At 51.5% G+C, this 19,346-nt stretch overlaps 7 protein-coding genes across 7 annotated transcripts; 3 read left to right on the top strand and 4 right to left on the bottom strand.

Moving 5' to 3' along the window:
• Positions 1 to 1,446: 1,446 nt before the first annotated feature.
• On the top strand, positions 1,447 to 4,917 carry PMZ80_002826 (uncharacterized protein; the record flags this gene model as incomplete). The annotated part of the gene is made up of 1 exon (XM_064871258.1): positions 1,447 to 4,917. The coding sequence occupies one exon, from the start codon at positions 1,447 to 1,449 to the stop codon at positions 4,915 to 4,917; it is 3,471 nt and encodes a 1,156-aa protein (XP_064733711.1).
• A 1,622-nt stretch (positions 4,918 to 6,539) lies between these two features.
• Positions 6,540 to 9,990, bottom strand: PMZ80_002825 (uncharacterized protein; the record flags this gene model as incomplete). Its single annotated transcript, XM_064871257.1, has 3 exons — positions 6,540 to 9,843; positions 9,896 to 9,923; positions 9,975 to 9,990. The coding sequence occupies 3 exons, from the start codon at positions 9,988 to 9,990 to the stop codon at positions 6,540 to 6,542; spliced, it is 3,348 nt and encodes a 1,115-aa protein (XP_064733710.1).
• Positions 9,991 to 10,539: 549 nt separating this feature from the next.
• PMZ80_002824 (uncharacterized protein) lies at positions 10,540 to 12,177 on the bottom strand (the record flags this gene model as incomplete). The annotated part of the gene is made up of 2 exons (XM_064871256.1): positions 10,540 to 12,080; positions 12,135 to 12,177. 2 exons carry the CDS (start codon positions 12,175 to 12,177, stop codon positions 10,540 to 10,542), a joined length of 1,584 nt encoding a protein of 527 aa, XP_064733709.1.
• Positions 12,178 to 12,767: 590 nt separating this feature from the next.
• On the bottom strand, positions 12,768 to 13,694 carry PMZ80_002823 (uncharacterized protein; the record flags this gene model as incomplete). Its single annotated transcript, XM_064871255.1, has 1 exon — positions 12,768 to 13,694. One exon carries the CDS (start codon positions 13,692 to 13,694, stop codon positions 12,768 to 12,770), a length of 927 nt encoding a protein of 308 aa, XP_064733708.1.
• A 528-nt stretch (positions 13,695 to 14,222) lies between these two features.
• PMZ80_002822 (uncharacterized protein) lies at positions 14,223 to 14,954 on the top strand (the record flags this gene model as incomplete). Its single annotated transcript, XM_064871254.1, has 1 exon — positions 14,223 to 14,954. The coding sequence occupies one exon, from the start codon at positions 14,223 to 14,225 to the stop codon at positions 14,952 to 14,954; it is 732 nt and encodes a 243-aa protein (XP_064733707.1).
• A 17-nt stretch (positions 14,955 to 14,971) lies between these two features.
• On the bottom strand, positions 14,972 to 16,423 carry SPT14 (Phosphatidylinositol N-acetylglucosaminyltransferase GPI3 subunit; the record flags this gene model as incomplete). The annotated part of the gene is made up of 1 exon (XM_064871253.1): positions 14,972 to 16,423. One exon carries the CDS (start codon positions 16,421 to 16,423, stop codon positions 14,972 to 14,974), a length of 1,452 nt encoding a protein of 483 aa, XP_064733706.1.
• Positions 16,424 to 16,750: 327 nt separating this feature from the next.
• DBP6 (ATP-dependent RNA helicase dbp6) lies at positions 16,751 to 19,249 on the top strand (the record flags this gene model as incomplete). Its single annotated transcript, XM_064871252.1, has 1 exon — positions 16,751 to 19,249. One exon carries the CDS (start codon positions 16,751 to 16,753, stop codon positions 19,247 to 19,249), a length of 2,499 nt encoding a protein of 832 aa, XP_064733705.1.
• Positions 19,250 to 19,346: the final 97 nt, after the last annotated feature.

Here is a 19,346-nt window from a genome sequence, read left to right as displayed (position 1 = left end):
TCGTTGTGGTCGAGCGATGAAAATATAGCCCATCGTATAAAAGTTGCCGGCCTCGAAGTTATGTTGAACGTCGTATATGTACGCGCCTTGTCAAGCACGATAGGTATCGCACCAAAGCCTTGCCTATGGCTTTATAATATCTTGCTGGACAACTCACGGATGAGACATAAAGGCTACACCGTCGCGCCTCTGAATAGTGTCGTCGGCGTCGTGCTCCTCAACACGCCCTCCAGGCAAGTCAGTCGGGCACACGAGCACGAGTATGTGAGACCTGACGTGCAGAGCAGCATCCTTCTGGTCTGTAAGGAGGCGCTCATGTCGCAGAAGGGGGTTCACGCAGGATTTGCCTGCGCGACTTCCATCGCTCACGCCAAACTCCATCGAGACCCACCGGCCATACAGATAATCTTCTCGAGGTTCGTCATCGACCACAACATCAGTGCCTGTTGATCTGCAGTGGATGCACTCAGAACGTTTTCATGACGAGGAAAGATTCTGTCGAGCCACCAGCAGCACCTACAACTTAAGTGTTCTTGGTGTTGTAGCGTCCAGGAAGACATATGCGAACCTCGCTCATGCATAATATGTTTGAAAAGCGACCGTACCCTGTGCCAGATATAGAGCGGCCTACCAGGATCTGACTCGCTAGACCAGGCTTGCAGAAGCTCTATGAGAAAAGAGGCAAAACGGCACAGAGCGAACGACTCTAAAGCGGCACCATCCCTCGAATGGGCCTAGCTCTTGCCGGGAGCCAACAGCTGCGCCTCTCCTCAGCGACTTTCTTGGGCTCCTGGTGTCACGATGGAGCTTAAGGTTCGGGTTGCGGCTGTCCTTTTTCGACGCCAGAGACAGTCAGCGACGCTATCCCACCTGCGTCTCGACGCATGTCTGGGCCGGCTCATCAAATCCATCGAAGTCCGCAGTTGAGTTCAGCGTGAGAACTTCTCTGATCCGACATCAGCTCTACACTTTCTTCACGTCAACTAGTCATTCGCTACTTAATATTCACACCGCCGTTGATTTGTTGTTGTGCTTGAAAGCATTATCGAAGTGTAACAACGATTGCCGATCCTCGTGGGAAATCTGGGTCATTGGTGATACAACGGAAGATTCGGCCCATCCTTTCGATTTTGCCAACACGTTTTTGCTCTACATCAAGACACGCTCGTTGCAGAGTCCAGCTTTCTATCGACCTGTCGTCGCTGCGTAGTGACTCGAACCAGACCAGCATTGTGGGGATTTGACATTGGTTACGCTTGGGGATTGATTCGCGCGATCTTGCGCTTCACGCGCCCGGACGGCCTCGCTTCAGATCGAGGTTTCATTGCGTCGCTGATCTGAGACTGATGATGTGCGCGTAAACTGTCAGGACAGCTTGGGAGAAGAACGAGCCCCATCGGACAAGAATTGGCTGTCGCGGCCCAGTAAGAGCGAGGAGTTACAACCATGGCTCACGACGATGGAAGGCCGAACAATTTCCTGCAGATACTGCTATATACGTGGCTACTCTTGTTCACAACGTCAGTGAACGGTGCGTTCGTGGAGTTTTCGAATTGCGCTCCGGACAACGTAATTACATCGAACCCTCGAGTACTGCAGTTTGTACCTCTCAATGTCTCGGCTATCTTCAACACAACCGGTGACTCACACCTACTCAACGTCACGTTCTACGGAAACGTGACTGGGCAACTCTACAACGGGACATATCCGCCACCCGACGATCCGTCCTGGAGTGACTCAAATAGTACCTTTGGCAAGATTGTGGACGTGCAAGACGGCGCCGAGTTGGCGACCACGCTTTTCGCGACCTACAATGTGCTCAGCTACACACCCTACTCTGCAAATCCGTCTAGGCTTTGTGAAAATGTGGTGAACGAGGGTTGTCCCCTCGGCCCTGCATTCTACCGTAACAGCACCGATTTATCAGACTTGCCCGGTTACACCATAGCTCATGATATGGGCTCATCGTATGCCTTTTCCACGATAGAGACAACAACTAAAATTCAAGCTGGGACATCAGATGGACCATACTATGCCTGTGTGGCTGCTCGAATCACACCAGATCTAGGTGATGGGCTGAAAAGCTTGATAGGCTACCTGCCCTTGGGTATTCTGGTTGTTGTGGGGATTGCTACCGTTGCGGCTGCTATATTCAGTCCTTGGGGCTCCAACGACATATTCCATTGGAGCAGCAACTATGGTCGAGATGAGGATGTCCTCAGGTTGATCACGCCTGGCTTCGGCGACTGCCTCCAATACATTCAATTCGTGGTCTTCACAGGCAGTTTGAGCCTCCATTTCCCAGGCTTCTATCAACCTGTTGTTAGCGAGCTGGGCTGGTCTTCTCTTTTATTCAACGAGAGTCTTGTTACTGGAGGCAATGGCTCAACCCCTGTGGTTGATGGCATTTACCAATATCGGCAGAACTCCAACCATGGCCTCGACCGCATCACACAACTGATCGGTATGACCTCACCAAGCGACGCTTGGGCCGATATGATGGTCTGGCTCCTGGTCATCACGGCCAGCGCTGTAGTTCTGACGCAAATTGGCTTCCTGCTGCAGTGGATCTATCGGACAGTCAAGGACGTTGCTCCAGAGGATCTGCGGTCCAAGAACTGGTACTTTTCAGTCGGAAATATTGTGAGGATAGCTATTGGCTATTTCTTGCTTCCATTGGTCGCGCTGTCTATGTATCAGTTCGTCATTGCATCACTGGGCCCAACCTACGCAGTTGCTCTTGCTGCTGTTGTCCTAGTGATGATCATAGCTTTTGCCTCTTGGCTCACTTACAAATTCATCCACACCCGACCGAGGTCATTCATGTTCGACGATCTGCAAACCGTGCTACTCTATGGACCGCTCTACAACACATATCGAGACGAGACCGCTACATTTGCGCTGATACCAATTCTTGTCAATCTACTACGAGGCATTGCGATCGGCGCTGTACAGGACTCCGGGGTGGCTCAAATCATTCTGCTGGCTATATGCGAGATTATCCTCATAATAACGCTCAACTTCATTAGGCCGTACTCGGCTGCTACTTCGATGAATGTCTATCAGACCTGCTTTGCCGTCCTTCGACTACTGACGGTCCTGCTGTCGATCGCTTTCGTTCCAGCTCTAAGCGTGACAACAGCATCTCGTGGCTGGATTGGATATGTCATCCTCCTGATTCATGCTTGTGTTCTCGTGTTCGGCTTCCTGATCAATGCTATCCAAACGCTCGTTGAAGTCATCGCACGACTTGCTGGCGCTGGTGCCACTGGCGGTAGGGACGTCGCAAGAGGTGGATTGGTCAAAGTCTTTGGGGTGAGGCAGCTATCCAGAAGATTACCCAGGCAAGACGCTGCAAGGAATTCAATGGGCTCGAATGCTCATATGTTGATAACACCGAGTGACAAGGAAGAGATGACAATGGCACGTTCACGCACCAGGACCATGTCAGGAAGTTCGGACATGCTCTTGGATGGAACCAGACGGAAACGCACAAGTCATGTCGATGGCTCGAGCCAAGGACGCCAGACACCTGATGGAATGAGCACGTTGTCGAGATTAAGCAAGAATTTGGCCTCCCCTGGCGCGATAGTCGGTCTGACGAAGACGGAATCGAGAGACCCTTACTACCGCCCACCAAGGAGAAATACAAACGATTTCATGACGACGAATGGGAAGCCAAGGCTATCGGGCTTGGATCAGAAAGATGCTGCAGAAGCTAAAGAGGCGGCTATTAACGATGCAGGTGAAGGATCGTCGCAGCTCCGCACTGATCGAGATGAAGAAGATGGCAATGGAGCCGAGCTCACCAAAACGAAGACCGATTACGCGATTAGAGAGGTCGACTACTATTATGGGGTGAGAGGAGGGCCACTCTCAGGGGGTGGTGGCACAAGGAAAATGAGAACTGGTCCCGCTGATCCCACAGGGCGTGTATCATCTGCTCGAGGCTGGTTCAAGGGCATACTCGGTGGCAAGACAAAAGAAAAAGGCAAAGGGTTTGAGGTTGTCAGAAGTGCAAAAGCACCACCTCCGGGCTTGATGCCTCCAACGTCTGAAGATGATAAGGATATGGAAGTCTCAGAACCATATCAGGATGAACCCGAGCATGGCCAAGAGGAAATCGTGCGTGACCGAGAGGAGGAGATGCCTCGCGCCATTGACGATGATGCAGCATCGTTCTCAACAGCTGGCGAGTCTTATGCCAGCCCGATCCCAAGAGCACCGACCAGACCACCAGCATTACCAGCATTTGACTTTGTTGGTGGCATAGAACTTCCAAGCCGCATAAACTCGGAAGCATCACGTAAAAGAGCGGCACCCGTCGACAATGATCTGCCACCCGTTCCTCCTGTCCCGCGCAAGAGCTCAAGACGAACCTCAAGTCCACGAGCAAAACCGGAAGATCTACGAGCACCACCTGTAGCTGCAGCTCCATTAGAGAGTCCAGCAAGATCTAATCGTGAACTCCATATCGACACTACCTCACCACAACAGCGGCTTCCTTTTGCTCGCACAGCATCGAGTCGACAGACTAACAAGCGCAATTCCGCCGCCGTGTCCGAGATCTCAAGCTACATGGAAGAGCCGCTCGCCGACGACATCGACCAGCCACAAGCTCGCCGTTCGCAGGTGGCAGAACGTCCTAGTAGCGTCGGCTACGTCAATCAACACCGAGCCAGCGATAACATCAAGTATAGCCCAGACGAGGCTCACATACCAAGGCTAAGCACAGTCGAGTATGGCTATCAGCCTACACAATCGCAACAATCACAAGTACAAACGCAAACAAATCAGAAGGCGCCACGACCGGAACTAGAACATGTGTCGTCGCCCGAGACACCATGGACGCCAGCATGGAACGGAAGCAGCGCATATGGTGATGGAACGCAGAGACAGAGCCGTTTCCGAGATTGAAGTTCATGAGAGGGAAACGTGGAGGAGGAGGATCGGTGGACATATTAATAGTTATTCTGATGGAATGTGTTTGAACAGAAATATTTGCTGGATATAGGTAAGACCAGATACATGACGAACGAAACGACCAATCTGCACAGTGAGCATAATGGGTTGTGCTCCGGATTTGTGGAAAGTGATGGCATGGCATATAACCGAGTAGCATGGCATAGTATAGCACAGCATAGCATATATTTTTCATTCATGATATGAGAAATACAACTAAGGTTCTTGAGCATCCGAGTCCTTATCAACAGCCTAATTCAGGCATTGATAGAAGATCGCTTCTCCCAACCCTGTAAAGCCGTCCTGTTCGTACCTGCGTCCCACGGTAACCTGTGTGCTGGTGAAGTCGCTTCTGCTCCCCTTCAGTCGTTTGCACCCGTTGCAAGCCAATTGTCAGCAAGCCTTCCGATCTATATTATGTTACTTGCGCCTCTGATACGCCCTCTAACTATATAGAGCCGGACCCATCATCGCAAGGTTGCTACTTCATCGGTGGGCGTTGGACAATTGTAGAATTTATACAGGTGCAGTAATTACTGTCCTCAGACCGCCTCCGCACCGCGAAGCTTTGATTTGTCCTCGACTCCCTCCATTGTACTCAGCTCTAGCTTGTTCGTTATACCAGAGTATGCACACAGTAATATAAGCCTTCCCAAGCTGGAGAGTGATTGTACACTGCCCAGTCTGATATAAGATAGCACACCGCGGGGGTTCGGCGGAGTCTTATTTCGTGCTCATATCCGAGGCATGGGCGCTCATCTCCGGGTACTCTTCCCAGCACTGAAGATACCCAGCGAGGCCAGGCGCATAGGTACATCAATATAGTTGCCAACTGGATATTACCGTACTGTAGCAGACCACCTTGAGTATCGTCTACTCTTTTTGCTACACACTCACAGGATCAAGTGCGAACCGTTCCTGTCACGCATTACGAAACAACCATGGCACCTTGAAAATTCTACGTCCTCTCGCACCCGTGGTCTTTTCCTCTCTCCACAGAGTCACTCCTGCCCCAGTGAAATAGCCAGCCATAACAGTACTTTCCCTGCTCGGGTCGTGCCTTCCTCCCTCCCAGCCGTCTGCTGGTCGTGCCTCGCCGATCAAGAATCTGTGCTTCGAACGTAACAAGCGAGATCTGCGTCCTTGCGGCTCGTAACGACGTTTCCTGGTTCCATCGAGCCGCACCCACCTCTTTTTGGTTCGCACATTCACGCCCATAGGTTTGCGTCGGAATTGCACAGGCTCGTTGTCCCACCTTCCGTTCTAGATCGTGCCTCTGTCTGAGATGTAGTGCCGTGGGCGGAGTTGTGCCTGCCAATCCATGAACAATCTGCTGCGTACACGCCTGATAACTTCTGGTTCCAGGTCTGAATGCTGCGGTTGTGCGGAATGATTAGCAGCTCATCCTATGCACGGTCCATAACGTAGGAAGAGAGCACACACAGCAGTAGTCGTGAAACGAGAATTTGGGATACTTATGTTTCGGTCGTCGTTGAGAACACAAGGCAGATAGATGTGTGACCGAGTCTTGCTAAGCTCACTAGATGCCCACAGATATATTATCCCATGTTCGCTGATCACGAACCATGCGCCACCCCAGCTTCAGCGTGCCAGTCGTCGAACGACAAGGTCGTGTCTTCACTTTGACCCATGAGCATATCTTCGAATCCGCCGTATTGGCCGAAAATCTCGTCCCATTTGTCCCAGTCGAAGTCGACCTCTGGCATGAAGTTTGTGTCCACATCCATATTCGGGTTCGTGTTAGTAAGGTAATTCGATGGGTTATTGTTGACGGCCTCAGGAGGTATTCGAAGTTGCGCTTCTGCTTGTGAATGTGGTTGAGTGCCAAAGCCACTGGGATGTGGTGAGCTGAAGAAGACCTGCGGCCATGTCATCATGCCTAGATAACCAAAATTGTTCGTCGTGGGTACTGCAGAGGCCGTCTGCGGAAGAGCGGCTGTTTGATTCCATGGTGCAGTGCCATGTTGTTGCTGGGTTGTAGTGATATGCTGGGTACCATAGCCATTCACCTTCGGGACGTTGAACGTCGGTCCTGGTGGCACAGGGTAGTCGCTGAACTTCGGGCCTGTAGGACCGCCGGATGAAATGGTCTGGTCGCCGTTATGATTAATGAGATGCACAATAGGCGCCGAGCGGCGCTCCTGAAGATCCTGGTATGCGACTCGCTCCAGCTCTAGAATGTTTCGAAAATTACAATCGTCCTTCGTTGATTGGTCTTCCACACCTGGAACACTACTCAGCGTTGAGGTAGGGGGTGCCTGCCCGAATGCTCTGTTAGGCTGGGACCCTCGGATCTTCTTGATGAGTTCACCGATGTGGAAGGTCCCGGCACCTTCACTACCAAGACCAGACCTTGTCTGCAGGATGTCGCCGGTCTTCTCTCCACTTGGTTGCTGATGATCTGCAACATTGTTTGTGACTACTTCAACCGGATAAGGCATCAGCTCTTGGTTGTGTGAGGCTCGTAGAAGTAGAATCTGTGGCACTTCAAGTGCGATGTCAAGATCAGCCAGTCCTCGAACGATAGGACCTTCTACTCGATCTCCCGGGCTTAACTCCGATGGATGGAGACGCTGTTTCCTCGCATACTCAGCTACTGTGCCGCTGAAGAGATTCCGGTGGCCCAGCCCAGCGTTCGACTCAGTACCAGTGCGATTGCGCCTCTGCTTGTGACTCAGGATGATGTCCTCTCGAAGACTGCGGATGAACAGATCGTTCTCGCTCAGCGGCTTGCCGACGCCAACAGAGATCTGATCCTCCTCTGACCACAGTACATCAGGATCAAGACCTGCCTTTTGCCACGTTCTGTGTCTCAACTTGCGGAGCATTGTCCAGGCTTCAGTGCCTCCTTCTTTCAAGGGCAGAGCAATGAACTTGTTGTCCACAATCCCCTTTTCTGGAGATGCAAGCGAGAACATCTTATCGATCATAGCTCGGCTTCGTGGTGCTTCATCACTGTGCGGCCTATCATGCAGATCAATCAGCATAATAATTGTGGCATGCATAGGATGTAACGTGCCACCCCATGCCCATCTGAACCTGCAGAGCTCAGGATCTTTGGCAAGTGACAAGAACTTTCGCATAAAGCCATGGCACACCTTCAAAGCACAATTCCTGGCCACAGCCCACATCCGACTCTTTGGGTTCTTGAGGAAAGGTGCGTAGGAGATACAGTCAAGTCGATCTACTAGCAGAGAAAGCGTGATTCGTGCCCACTTATGGAATGCGATAGTGGCTGTTTTATGGTGCATTGTAACACCCTCCAGGCCCTCCGAGCTCGAATGATCGCGAAGGAAGAACCCGATTTCGTGCTCAGTGATTTGAGATCCCATGCTGTCGAGGTGATCGAATTCTGTAACGGCTCGGACCACCTCGGGCGTGAAGTCAAACTCAGGTGCACCTCGACACGGGATACGACTGATGGTTGCATGCACCTCCTTGCTCGTCCTTACTATGAGCTTCCGCAGTTCTTTCAGTTCGTTCATGGTCATCGGCTGGGCACTCATGTTGACCTTCAGTGTTCTCTTGGTTGCAGCTGCGAGGATGTGTCTTGCCTTGGCCACGAGGTGATACACAGACACAAATGACGAGGTTTTGCAGCTAGCAGGATCGTCGGGTCGGTCAGACTGCGTTCCTGGTTCTTGCAGATGTGCCTCATACTCTTGCGCTTCTGTCGTGCCTACCAACATCTCTTTGAGTTCGGAGACCATTTCCGTGTCTGTGTAGATCTCGTCAAGGACAACCGGCATACCGGACACAGTAGAAACATCGACATCAAGGGAAATTGTCTCCCACAACAACCGTCGCTTCATTTCGGCTTCGGTAGCATCCAGAACCTTCAACGTTTTCTCACTATGCAAACCAAGACTCTGGGCCGCTCGAATGATGAGCATGTTGCATATGCTGTTGTTGACAATATTCTGTCCTCCGATCGCAAGGTGCTGGCCTATGATAGCTGCGGCTAATGCCCAGATTGATGGGGTTGCTTCGGATCTCATGGTCTCAAGTTGATGCTCGAGTCGTCCTCGAAGGCTCTGGACCCAGAATGGCTTACAGTTGGTCCTCGGGAACCACTTATCTTTTGCCCGATCCGACAGACTGATATAGCCTGTATACCAGATGAGGGTCAAATACGGCATGAAAGAAGCATCTGGATTTTGCTCGCCTTTGTCCATCCCGCGTCGATACCACTGATTGAACGCCTCGTACTTCGCCAATACAAGTCGTGGAGAAACACTAGGATAGATCGGATAAGTCGAGAACAACCAGCTTCTGAACAATACGCTGGACTGCTCTTCCGTAGGAGCCATCGTGTCTGTCTCGGGCGAATATGCTCCAGTCAAGTCATATCCAAAGGGCAGCAAAGCATTCTTAGGGGGTTTGGATGGGACGTGACCGGGCTCGATAGAAGGCTGTCCTTGACCGGCGCTTCGCTTGTCCTCCATAGAACTCTCCTGAGCCTTTCGTGGCTGAGGTTTGATGCCGCTCCTGAGCAGATTGTTGAGTTGGTCAAGCTTGGTCAGCACATTTGCCCAGGGTGCTCCATCTGGCACGGAGGTGGCGTTGGGAATGCCATACAGGGTGAATGGGTTGTTTGATGTATCTTCAGCCGCGCTGGAGGATGTAGTGGCAGCATTGTCATATTGGCTGCTACCAGGCGAGCTGCCGTTCGAGACTGGAGTAAGCCGGTTGATGTCATGCATCAAGGAGGTCAGCTGGTTCAATTTCTGCTCGATGACCTTGATTGCTGGAGGCGGGATCGCGTCATCGTCACGATAGCTGCTATCAACGGCGCGTCGCTTGCGAGAGTCATCTTCTTCGACGGGGAGCGCGTGTTGCACAGGCTGTTGTATGGCTGGCCTATGGTCATCGGCATAGATACATTCTTCGCCTGCTTTTTGGCATCCACTACATATCGGATGCGCCTTGTCGCACTTGACCTGATGATGCCATGTTAGCTTGGTTGGACAACAAAAGGATGATGGACTGACCTTTCTTCTGCGACATGTTTGGCAAGAATAGCTCGTTCGATTCCTCGTGATCTGCTTCTTTTCTGCTGCCATATCTATTGGCGACGACTTTGAAGTGGGACCGGAAAAGCTTCCAATGAACCTGTCGGGCTCAAACCTCGATTCAGTTCCTAGCACTGCCGCGCATCGTCAATCTTGCACGCTCTCTGCGTAGTGCGAGCAACAATTCACAGTCCACTCAAGTGAGTGCGTCCAGCAACCCAGAGGGCAGAAAAATGGGACCCGGATAACGTCGTCGCATTAGAGACTCGCAGGATATCCGGGAAATCTTCTTTTTGCATTGGAAACAGACCTGGCAGTCGTCGTTGCTTCCGCGTCGAGGGACTCGGATTAGTAAGAAGTGGAGCATGATCAACGAGGCAGCCAATCACAATTCACATACATGCTTGTTGATTGAAGGCAACCGGGAATCATTAAAGTCACAGAAGACGTCGCAGCCCCCAAGGGATCCTAATTTCTTGATAATCGTTCCTACTCTATTGAAATGTAAATTGAATGCATGATATGGGTTCAAGCTACTCTCAATTCATGAGCCTTCGACACATATCTCGCTCTTTCTCCTATCAAGTGGCAGTCTGTGCTCGGGAAAGAACCTGACCTCATGTCCCTGCAACCCATTCATCGCCGGCGGGTAAGAGCGTCCGTTGCATGCTGGCACTTTCCACGTGAAGGAACATTCTTCAGGTTGTACCTGCTGTACCTGCTGTACCTGCTGTGCCATGATTCTGCCTGCCGCGTACGCGCATGCACCATAGCCGAACCTGATAAGAGAGTCGCCTGTCAGACTCCCAGTTACGAAAACACCAGGCGTAACTTCTAGATCCTCGCTTACTCTTTCGCGGAGCGTAGCACCTGTGACGTTGCTCCACTGGGCTACGTGGTGACATACTTCCTGGCGAAGCTGTTGGTTCAGGTAATCTAGCGAACCTCGCCTACCCACCACGTATGCGAAACTGCCTACCGTGCGCTGGAATGGAGGCTTGTCACCCGTTTGTAAAGTGACCACGGCATTATCGCCGTGAGACTCGACGTCCACGATTGCTGTGTTCGGTAGCCCTTCGTAACTGGTATTCCAATCTCTCGATAAGTCGATCTGCGAGGGTTTTCGTTGGTTCGATGGTCGTCTTCCTTCGGCCTTGGCTTTTTTCGAAGCGAGAGCTGCCAACTTCATCTTGCGATATACACCAGCATATTCTGGATATGAGTCTTGGTGACAGGCACGCAGCGGAGACGGGTTCGTACTAGGCGCCCATTTGTAGATGTGAACGATCTTTTGGTCGGATGGTGCGGAAAGGATGACGTCTGCTGCACTGAAGCCAGAACCGACGACCAGCAGCGGCTCTTTCGAGGCAGCAGGCGTAGGAGGGCGCAACTCCATTAGTGGTTGAAGAAGTGGTCGTGGTGGCACGAGACTGGTGAAGGTACCTGAAGCCAGCACAAGGTGCTTGCAGAGCAGGCCATGCGACGCAATGTAAAATCCGTCTCCGTGTCTCGAAATGCCCGACAACGATTCGTTGGGAAAGATGGCATCTTGTATACCGACCATGTCAGGATATCTGGCCAGATACCCAGCTACATCTCGCCGGGTCGGCCGCAGGTAGAAGGGCGCATGTTCACCATGGACGCTGTAGTAGTATTCCTCAAAGCTGTATCCTGGAAGAGACAGCATACCAGCATAGCTCAACGCACCAATGTCCCAACTTGCCTTGACTGGATTGTCGGCCCATTGTCCGCCAGTATGCACGTTCTTGCCGACCACCACATGAGGCACTGCTCTGGAAGGATCATACTGCCACTTGACGCAGGTCTTTCGTTGGGCTTCGTCGGTCTCGCCGTACGGCCGGATTAAGGTGTCAAGCAAGACATTAACGGGAAGTGCTTGCGTTGAGTATGAAAACCTCGAGCCGTAAAAATGCTCGGTCAGATGGTCGACATTCGCTGTGAGCAAGTCGATATGGTTCTTGAGCTTGTTATGTAGGATCGGGTCAGGATGGGGAGACCCAAGGTCATAGAGGGGTATATTGCCGTGCAAGATATACGACAGGATCAAGGCGGAAGGACCACTACCTGATGAAGCTGGTCAGTGTTCGTCTGAGGGTGGAGGGGTATATCTCGACTCACCCACGATCACCGTATCAACCTGGTGTGGCAGCTGTCGAGTCATGGCATGCTCGTGGTCTGAAAGGAGACATTATGAACGTGAAGTTCGGGCTGAGCATTTTGCGCGCGGTAAATGAGATTAACTCTATCTACCGGCCCAAATCTACCGTAACATGATGTTCGTTACCTCACGATGTTCATGATGGCTAGACCAGGATCTGCTGGAGTGCCAGCAGAAAGCAAATTTTAGGCCGACGCTGGTGCAAGTTGTGTCACCCCACACTGCCTAAAAATCCCATTCTTCGACCGCCGAATAGGGCAGCAATGATCCGCATCACACCCCGACCACATGATGCCACACGTTGATATGACGGGTCGACCTGCCAGTGGAAAGCTTTCCTGATTCATGTTTCCGCGTCTTGATATGTCATCATAGCTCGTACATGTCTTGATACGGCAACAGGACAGCGAGAAACGCGTGGTTGATGCACGAACTGGTGCACGAACGATCACGCCATCGAAGGACGCATGCAGCGTAAGCTCAGGTGCAGCAGTCGAAGCACTATTTACAACAACTCAACAACGCTTAAGCATAGATATGCATATAAGGACACGGATACGACGCGAACTATGCGATAGGCAAGCGAGTTGTTGTTATGTCTGCCATTTCGGTTGTCGCTTCTCGAAGAAAGAAGCAACTCCTTCTTGAGCATCGGCCGACCTAGCGTGCAATGCCATGACTCGCCCTGCCCAGGCTACAGCATCTTCATAGCCGTCAGCACCAGATCCGGACGCGCCATTGAAGGACAGCTGCGTCCAGTATGCCCACTTGCCAAAAGCTTGTGGCTGACCAGCCGTCTGCTGTGCGAGCCGATCGACAATGTGGGCAACGCGTTCTTCTAGCTGAGCCTCGTCTCCTACCACTTCTACTGCTCCAGCTGGCAGATTTTGTGCCTCCACGGGTTCGGCCATTGCAAGCATCCGATACGTGAAAGCTGAACCGAGACGTCGAGCAACAGCCGTTGATGGGGATGTGCATGGTAGTCCTATCGATGCACCAGGTAGCTGGAACTTGGTGGTGCCTAGTGTGATCGGGAAGTCAGTAGTAAAGGCAAGTTGAGCACCTGCAGCGGTCGCCAGACCCTGTACAACGGCCACGACTGGTGCTGGTGACCGCCTGATCAAATTCATGACTTCTGCACATAGTGCGAATGCCTCCTTAACCTCCTCGTATGGCAATTTTCGAAGTTCAGCGAGATCATGACCCGATGAGAAGACTGGACCTTCTGTCCTCAGAACCAGTACGTTAGGGAGTCCCGCACGTGCCTTTTGCCATTCGCCCGCGTCCACCAACCACGAATAACGACTTCCCGCACCAGAAGTTGATGCAGCAGCTTCAAGTTCGTCAACAAGACCTGGCTTGAAAGCCGGCAATATGTTTACCTTGCCGTCAGGGCCCCTGTTAAAATCGTGCAGCTGATCTCGCAGACTGCGAAGCACGGCAAGACTCAAGGCGTTGCGCCTCTTCACGTTGTTGATGGTAAGATATGCAGCCCTTCGTGGCAAGCCTGGAAAGCTCATCTTGGAAGACACAGGAGACTTTCCTTGAATTCTTGTGGCCCGGAGGTGGGATATGAAATTGGCCGGTTATCTCCCTATGGGGAGCACCTTAACACCTCGAAAACAGTGGCAGCTGAGAGTTTACTGACACTTCAATTAGCGACCTGTATCTCTGCCCACAACCTCTTCGCAAGATAGTCCTTACCTAGAAGGCACGCCAATTACCAGATTCTTCGACAGTGGTACCCGCTTGCCGGGTGTCAAGTTGAGGAAGCTGGGCCGAGGCACGGCTGGTGCCTCAGGCCATCATATGACGTCTGATTGCTTGATGTGACGCACTTCCCAGCACTTTCGTGAAGCATTTGTGCAACCGTTTCGATGAGACTGGTGCACAAGTTTACCAGCACAAGTATATCGATCGGCCCACCTAGGATCTAGTTTATGAAAAGCTTCGCACAACGCATATCATCTCAGATAGTAGTCGAACGTGTACAAAACTTGGTCTTCAAAAGGACCTTACCGACTAGCAGTTCTTGTATCTTCAGCACCATGTCGTGGATGGACTCATGGTCGCGTCCAAACAAGTCATCTGCTACACCTCCTCCCTTGTACCTGACAGATGAGAATGTCAAGTACTGTGCAGCTTGCGGTCGGGTGATTGGTGCAAGGAAGTCACATAAGCAGAACGAGGTCGTGAAGTACTGCTCGGATAGTTGCCGAAAGCGTCGGCTGAAGCCTCTGGATAAGAAGATCGACTCGACCATTCTTGCATTGCTTTCGGGCCAGGAGGATTCGGGAATTGAGAAGATCGACGTCAAAAGCAGGTATCGAAAGGGTGATCGAAGGAACATGATTACCTGTGACGAAATTGAGGCGATTGTGTTCGATCGGAAGGTAGCAGCAGTCAAGACGCCCGATGAACAGACAAGTGACGAGTTCGAAGAAGATCCATATGCTTCAGAGAAAGAGATACCGGCTGGCGATCTTCAGGGCAAACCTCCCAATCCAACGGGTCCAGGCTCGGAAGAAAAGCGGCAAGAAGGACAGAAACGTGCTGAGGAGCGGGAGATGGTTCGTCGAGCAGCTAGGCGCGCTGTTGTGTTTGGCTTTCCCCTCGACGAGAAGGAAGAGGTACGGAAGGACGGTAAGACCAAGCCTGCCGCTGACCAGCGTGCATCGTCCGATGAAGCACCAAGACGAAAGTGCGAAGCTCTCATGAATGGCCATGTTGTTGAACCAAGCTTCGCAAAAGGCAACTGGTCTATTCGATGGCGAGAGTGAAGCAGTCGTACTTTTACTCAGTGTACGGCAAAGCTCCCGTTGCGGCGATCCATCAGGTCTGTATAACGAGGTCGGTGCGAATTGTGCTCCACAGGCTTATTCTTCTCATTGACGAATGGCTTTCGAGGCCAGTCCTTGGCGAGGTCGATTTTGTCGCGAGGCGCGAACAATTCAAGGAAGAAGAAAATGAGGTAGTCAATGATGGCACAGAGGCAGAACAGCTTTCCTGCCCACACACCACAACCATAATAGCGCTTGAGACGGTCGATCAGCGCATAACTTTGGACGCCAGCTCGAACCCTCGCAGCACTCCAGCTGCCATCAGCATGTACACCATAGAATTCTTCTTCACTGATAGCCCCGGTAATGCCATCATATACACGTTCAGTGCGTTGGGCAACATCAGTCCACGAGTACATCATCTTGACCTGATCGTGGAATTTGTCTGTCGTGACCTTGCCTGAGCGTAGTTTTGCTATTGCAATTCCAGTTGCCCTTACTAGATCGTCTTCTTCAGGCTTTGCGAAAGTGGTCATGTGGGGAGGCAACACTTCTGGGATACCTCCGACTCTGGTACAAACAACATACAGCCCACAGCTTGCCGCCTCAACAATGACAGTACCAAACGCCTCTGTCAGACTTGGATGTAGGTAGATTTGCCCGCGCACCATGACGTCTCTAACTTCTTCATGTCGAACAGGGCCGAGAAGCTCAACCCGGTCTTGTAGCATACGTCTTTCGATCATCTGCTCGAGGTCGATTGCCTTTGGACCCGACCCAGCAATTAGAAACCGGACGTTGGAATCTGCAGCGAGAATTCTTGGCATAGCTGCAATGAGCAAGTCTGTGCCTTTGTTGTAGAAGAGTCTCGAAATGACAACGATGGTGATCTGATCATCTTGACCAAGTCTTCTGGGCAACGGCCGTGGCTTCATGCTATAGCCCATGTCCTGCGACTTCGGAGCGTATGTCAGTGGTTGGAAGTTCTCAGCAACCACTGCATTGGGAATGACTGACACGATCAAAGGATCAAGCTGTGCTCTCAAGACCGTGTTCTCCTTGCATGTATGGCTAACGCAGATGATGTGGTCGACATCACTGAGACTAAATTTCAGCAGCTTGTTGGTCAAAATAGATCCTGCATCTGCGAAGCCGAACAACGAGTGGTCTGAGAAGACTGTCTTCAGCCCCATAGTCCTCGCATGCAGAATGGCTTCATGGCAGAAACTGCTCAAACTTGCATGACCGTGCACTATTTCGATGTTCTCTCGTAGAATGATGTTCCGAAACATTGGGAAGAAGGAGAAGACTGTCGGAAACGTCGTTTCTCTGTACATGACCAGAAATGGCACATGGTAGACCTTCAGACCATTGGTGAGGTAGTGGACTCCTGTGCGACCTTTATAGGCATGGGTAATTACCACGACTTTGTGGCCTCGATCAATCAGTTTTGTGGATAGCTGATACATGTGACTTTCGACCCCCCCTGGCTGGGGAAAGAAGAAGTCACACACCATAGCAATATTGTATGGCATTTCGGGTGCGTGGAACAGTCTGTACACGCTTCAGTCTGACTCTAGAGGCCATCGCACGGCTATTCGGCCATCGAAACGGCACGATACCTCACATATAGCCAATATGTCTGGAGTAATGAAGACTTTCCTTGTTGTTATCCTTTTAGGAAGGTACGACCTGCGTACTTGGTCATTCTAGGTGGCCGTGATCTTATCGATAGAGTCGCGAAATACTCGAGCCGCAGCATACTAGAAAGAAGTTCTGCTTGTTTAGCTGAAAGGATGTCTCAGTTCTATGCGCGCTACATTCCTCTCTCTGCTCCAAAAGCTTCATCAGAGGACTCGAGATCCAGTCTCAAGCGACTCAATACATTAAAGCCACCTTCGGAGTCAAAGAAGAGGAAGCTCGAGCAGGAACGAGCTGGCAAAAGTCAGAACTCGAAGCACGATGCAGATGAGATAGCGCAAAGACGAGACCAGGAGTCAGTAGAACAGACGAAGTCAAGAGATCGAGGAGCGGAGAAGGAGCGACATGAGCGCAAGAAGTCACGGCAGGAGCGCGCGAATGGTGCTGTGACGAAACACGAGGAGCCGACTGCCGTTGCGCAAGACCAAGACGATGGTGTAGGCGTGGAAAATGATGCAGACATTTCTTCTAGGCACTCGAAAGTGCTCTCAAGGTTCAGCAAGTCGAAGGAAAGAGCAAGCAGACACCCGCCGACGACTCCAGATGAAGAACAGCAGCCTCCACTCAACCATATACACCCAGACAGGACGAACATAGTACATGACCTGAAGCCTATACCTCAGCCTGCTGTTAGTATACCAGAGAGGCCGATTCCGACATATTCTACGGCTCCAGACTGGCTGAAGAATCCTTTGACTGTCAAGCACAATGAGCAGCGCAAATTCGAGGACTTGGGTGTGGGCAAGAAGATACTGCACCAGCTAGCTGCTCAGCAGAAGGAATACACTCTGCCTGTGCAATCTGCTGTTCTGCCACTGCTTCTAGACAGAGAAGTGCACCAGAGACCTGATCTGTGCGTGGCAGCTGCAACAGGGTCTGGGAAAACATTCGCCTATGTTCTGCCTATTCTCAATTCTCTGCGAAAGCGGAAGCAGATACGCTTGCGGGCTGTAATTGTTGTACCTACTCGGGCGCTGGTCAAGCAAGTCGTACAAGCACTAGAGTCATGCTCGGCAGGTCTGGATGTTCGGATAGGTACTGCCGAAGGAAGCAGAACACTTGCTGAGGAACAGGGCCAGCTAGTGGAGGAGACTATGGTGTACGATCCAGAAGAATACAAGCGCCAGCGAGAAGCACCTATCGACTGGGATACATTTTCTCTGAATGACTTGATCGATCAGGCGAACACAAAAGAGCTGACGACCAACGTGGGCCATGTCCAGGTGTTTCTGTCAAAGGTCGATGTCCTAGTATGTACACCAGGAAGGCTTGTCGAGCATTTGCAGTCGACAAAAGGATTCAACCTTAATGACGTGCAGTGGTTCGTAGCTGACGAAGCAGACCGACTGCTGAATGAGAGCTATCACGAGTGGTTAGAGACCGTGCTGCCTGCTCTCAAATCTCAAAAGGCTACTGAGCAAAGAGACAAACTTTTGAAGCAGATGTATATGGATGTGCCGAAAAGGAGGGTGACCAAGATCTTGTTATCAGCCACTATGACGAGCGACATCTCGCAACTGCTTGGTCTTGAATTGACTGACCCCAAACTCGTGGTCGTGGAAGACGCCAAACTTCAGCAATCTAACCAGGAAGCAGATATCGATATGACTGATGTGAACGACAAGGCTGAGTTCAAAGTACCACCTCAACTAACAGAGTCTGCAATCGCCTTCAAGGACAGTGAGAATAAACCCTTGTACCTCCTCGAGCTTCTGCATAAACACATCTTCGTCGGTGGCTTGGTGTCACAGGAAAAGGGGAGGAAACGACTTACCAATGGGAATACACAACATGACACCATTGCCACGGGCAAAGATGATGTGTCGAGTAGTTCTTCGGAGAATGATGAAAATTCAATTGCCGATGACACTAGCTCTTCAGCATCCTCAGAGAGTGATACCGGTAGTGATGTGAGCAGCATCGCGTCTGACGATACCTCATCCTCAGGGTCAAGTCCAGACTCGGCTTCAACGATTTCTTCGAAAACAAGGCAAAGCAAGCAGACAGCGAGTCGGTTCACCAAACAGCCTGATGACCGCGCCCAATCGAGGGTCCTAGTCTTCACACGTTCCACAGAGTCAGCTCACCGTCTTGCCCGTCTGCTCGCATTGCTCCAGCCACCACTTGCTTCACTCATTGCCACCTTTACCCGTTCCTCGACTACGACCGATGGTCACGCGAAGAACACGAAGTCGATATCACGCAACCAGTCAAAAGTCCTCCAGTCCTTCACCGCAGGTCGCACTCGCATCTTGATATCTACTGACGTTGCAGCCCGTGGTCTCGATATACCGAATCTTGAACACGTTATCAACTACGACGTTCCTCCCTCTCCACTCATCTATGTACATCGCATTGGTCGGACAGCAAGAGCGGGACAAACAGGAAACGCATGGACTCTACTTGAGCATCGACAGGGAAAGTGGTTTTGGGAGACAATTGGCGGAAGAAATAGCGAGAGCGGGGAAACGAAGACCATCGGACGGGGTGAGAAGCTCGTGCACAAGGTCAATATCGTGATAGACAAGGAGAAGTGGATGGCTCCATATGAGAATGCCTTGCGCAAGCTAGGTGAGGATGTCAGGGGACACTGAGCTACCAGCACCCGTCAGCCTATGAAAGCATTCCGCGACATGGCGCTCTTCGTCGCTACTGCTTCTCTCTGCATCAGTAATGCCGCTAACTCCGCCG

Source organism: Knufia obscura (assembly GCF_036327395.1).
Source record: "Knufia obscura strain CCFEE 5817 isolate CBS 148926 chromosome Unknown scaffold_2, whole genome shotgun sequence".
Classification (NCBI taxonomy): domain Eukaryota; kingdom Fungi; phylum Ascomycota; class Eurotiomycetes; order Chaetothyriales; family Trichomeriaceae; genus Knufia; species Knufia obscura.
Note: the sequence above shows the minus strand (reverse complement) of the source record. Positions and strands in the feature narration are given on the sequence as shown.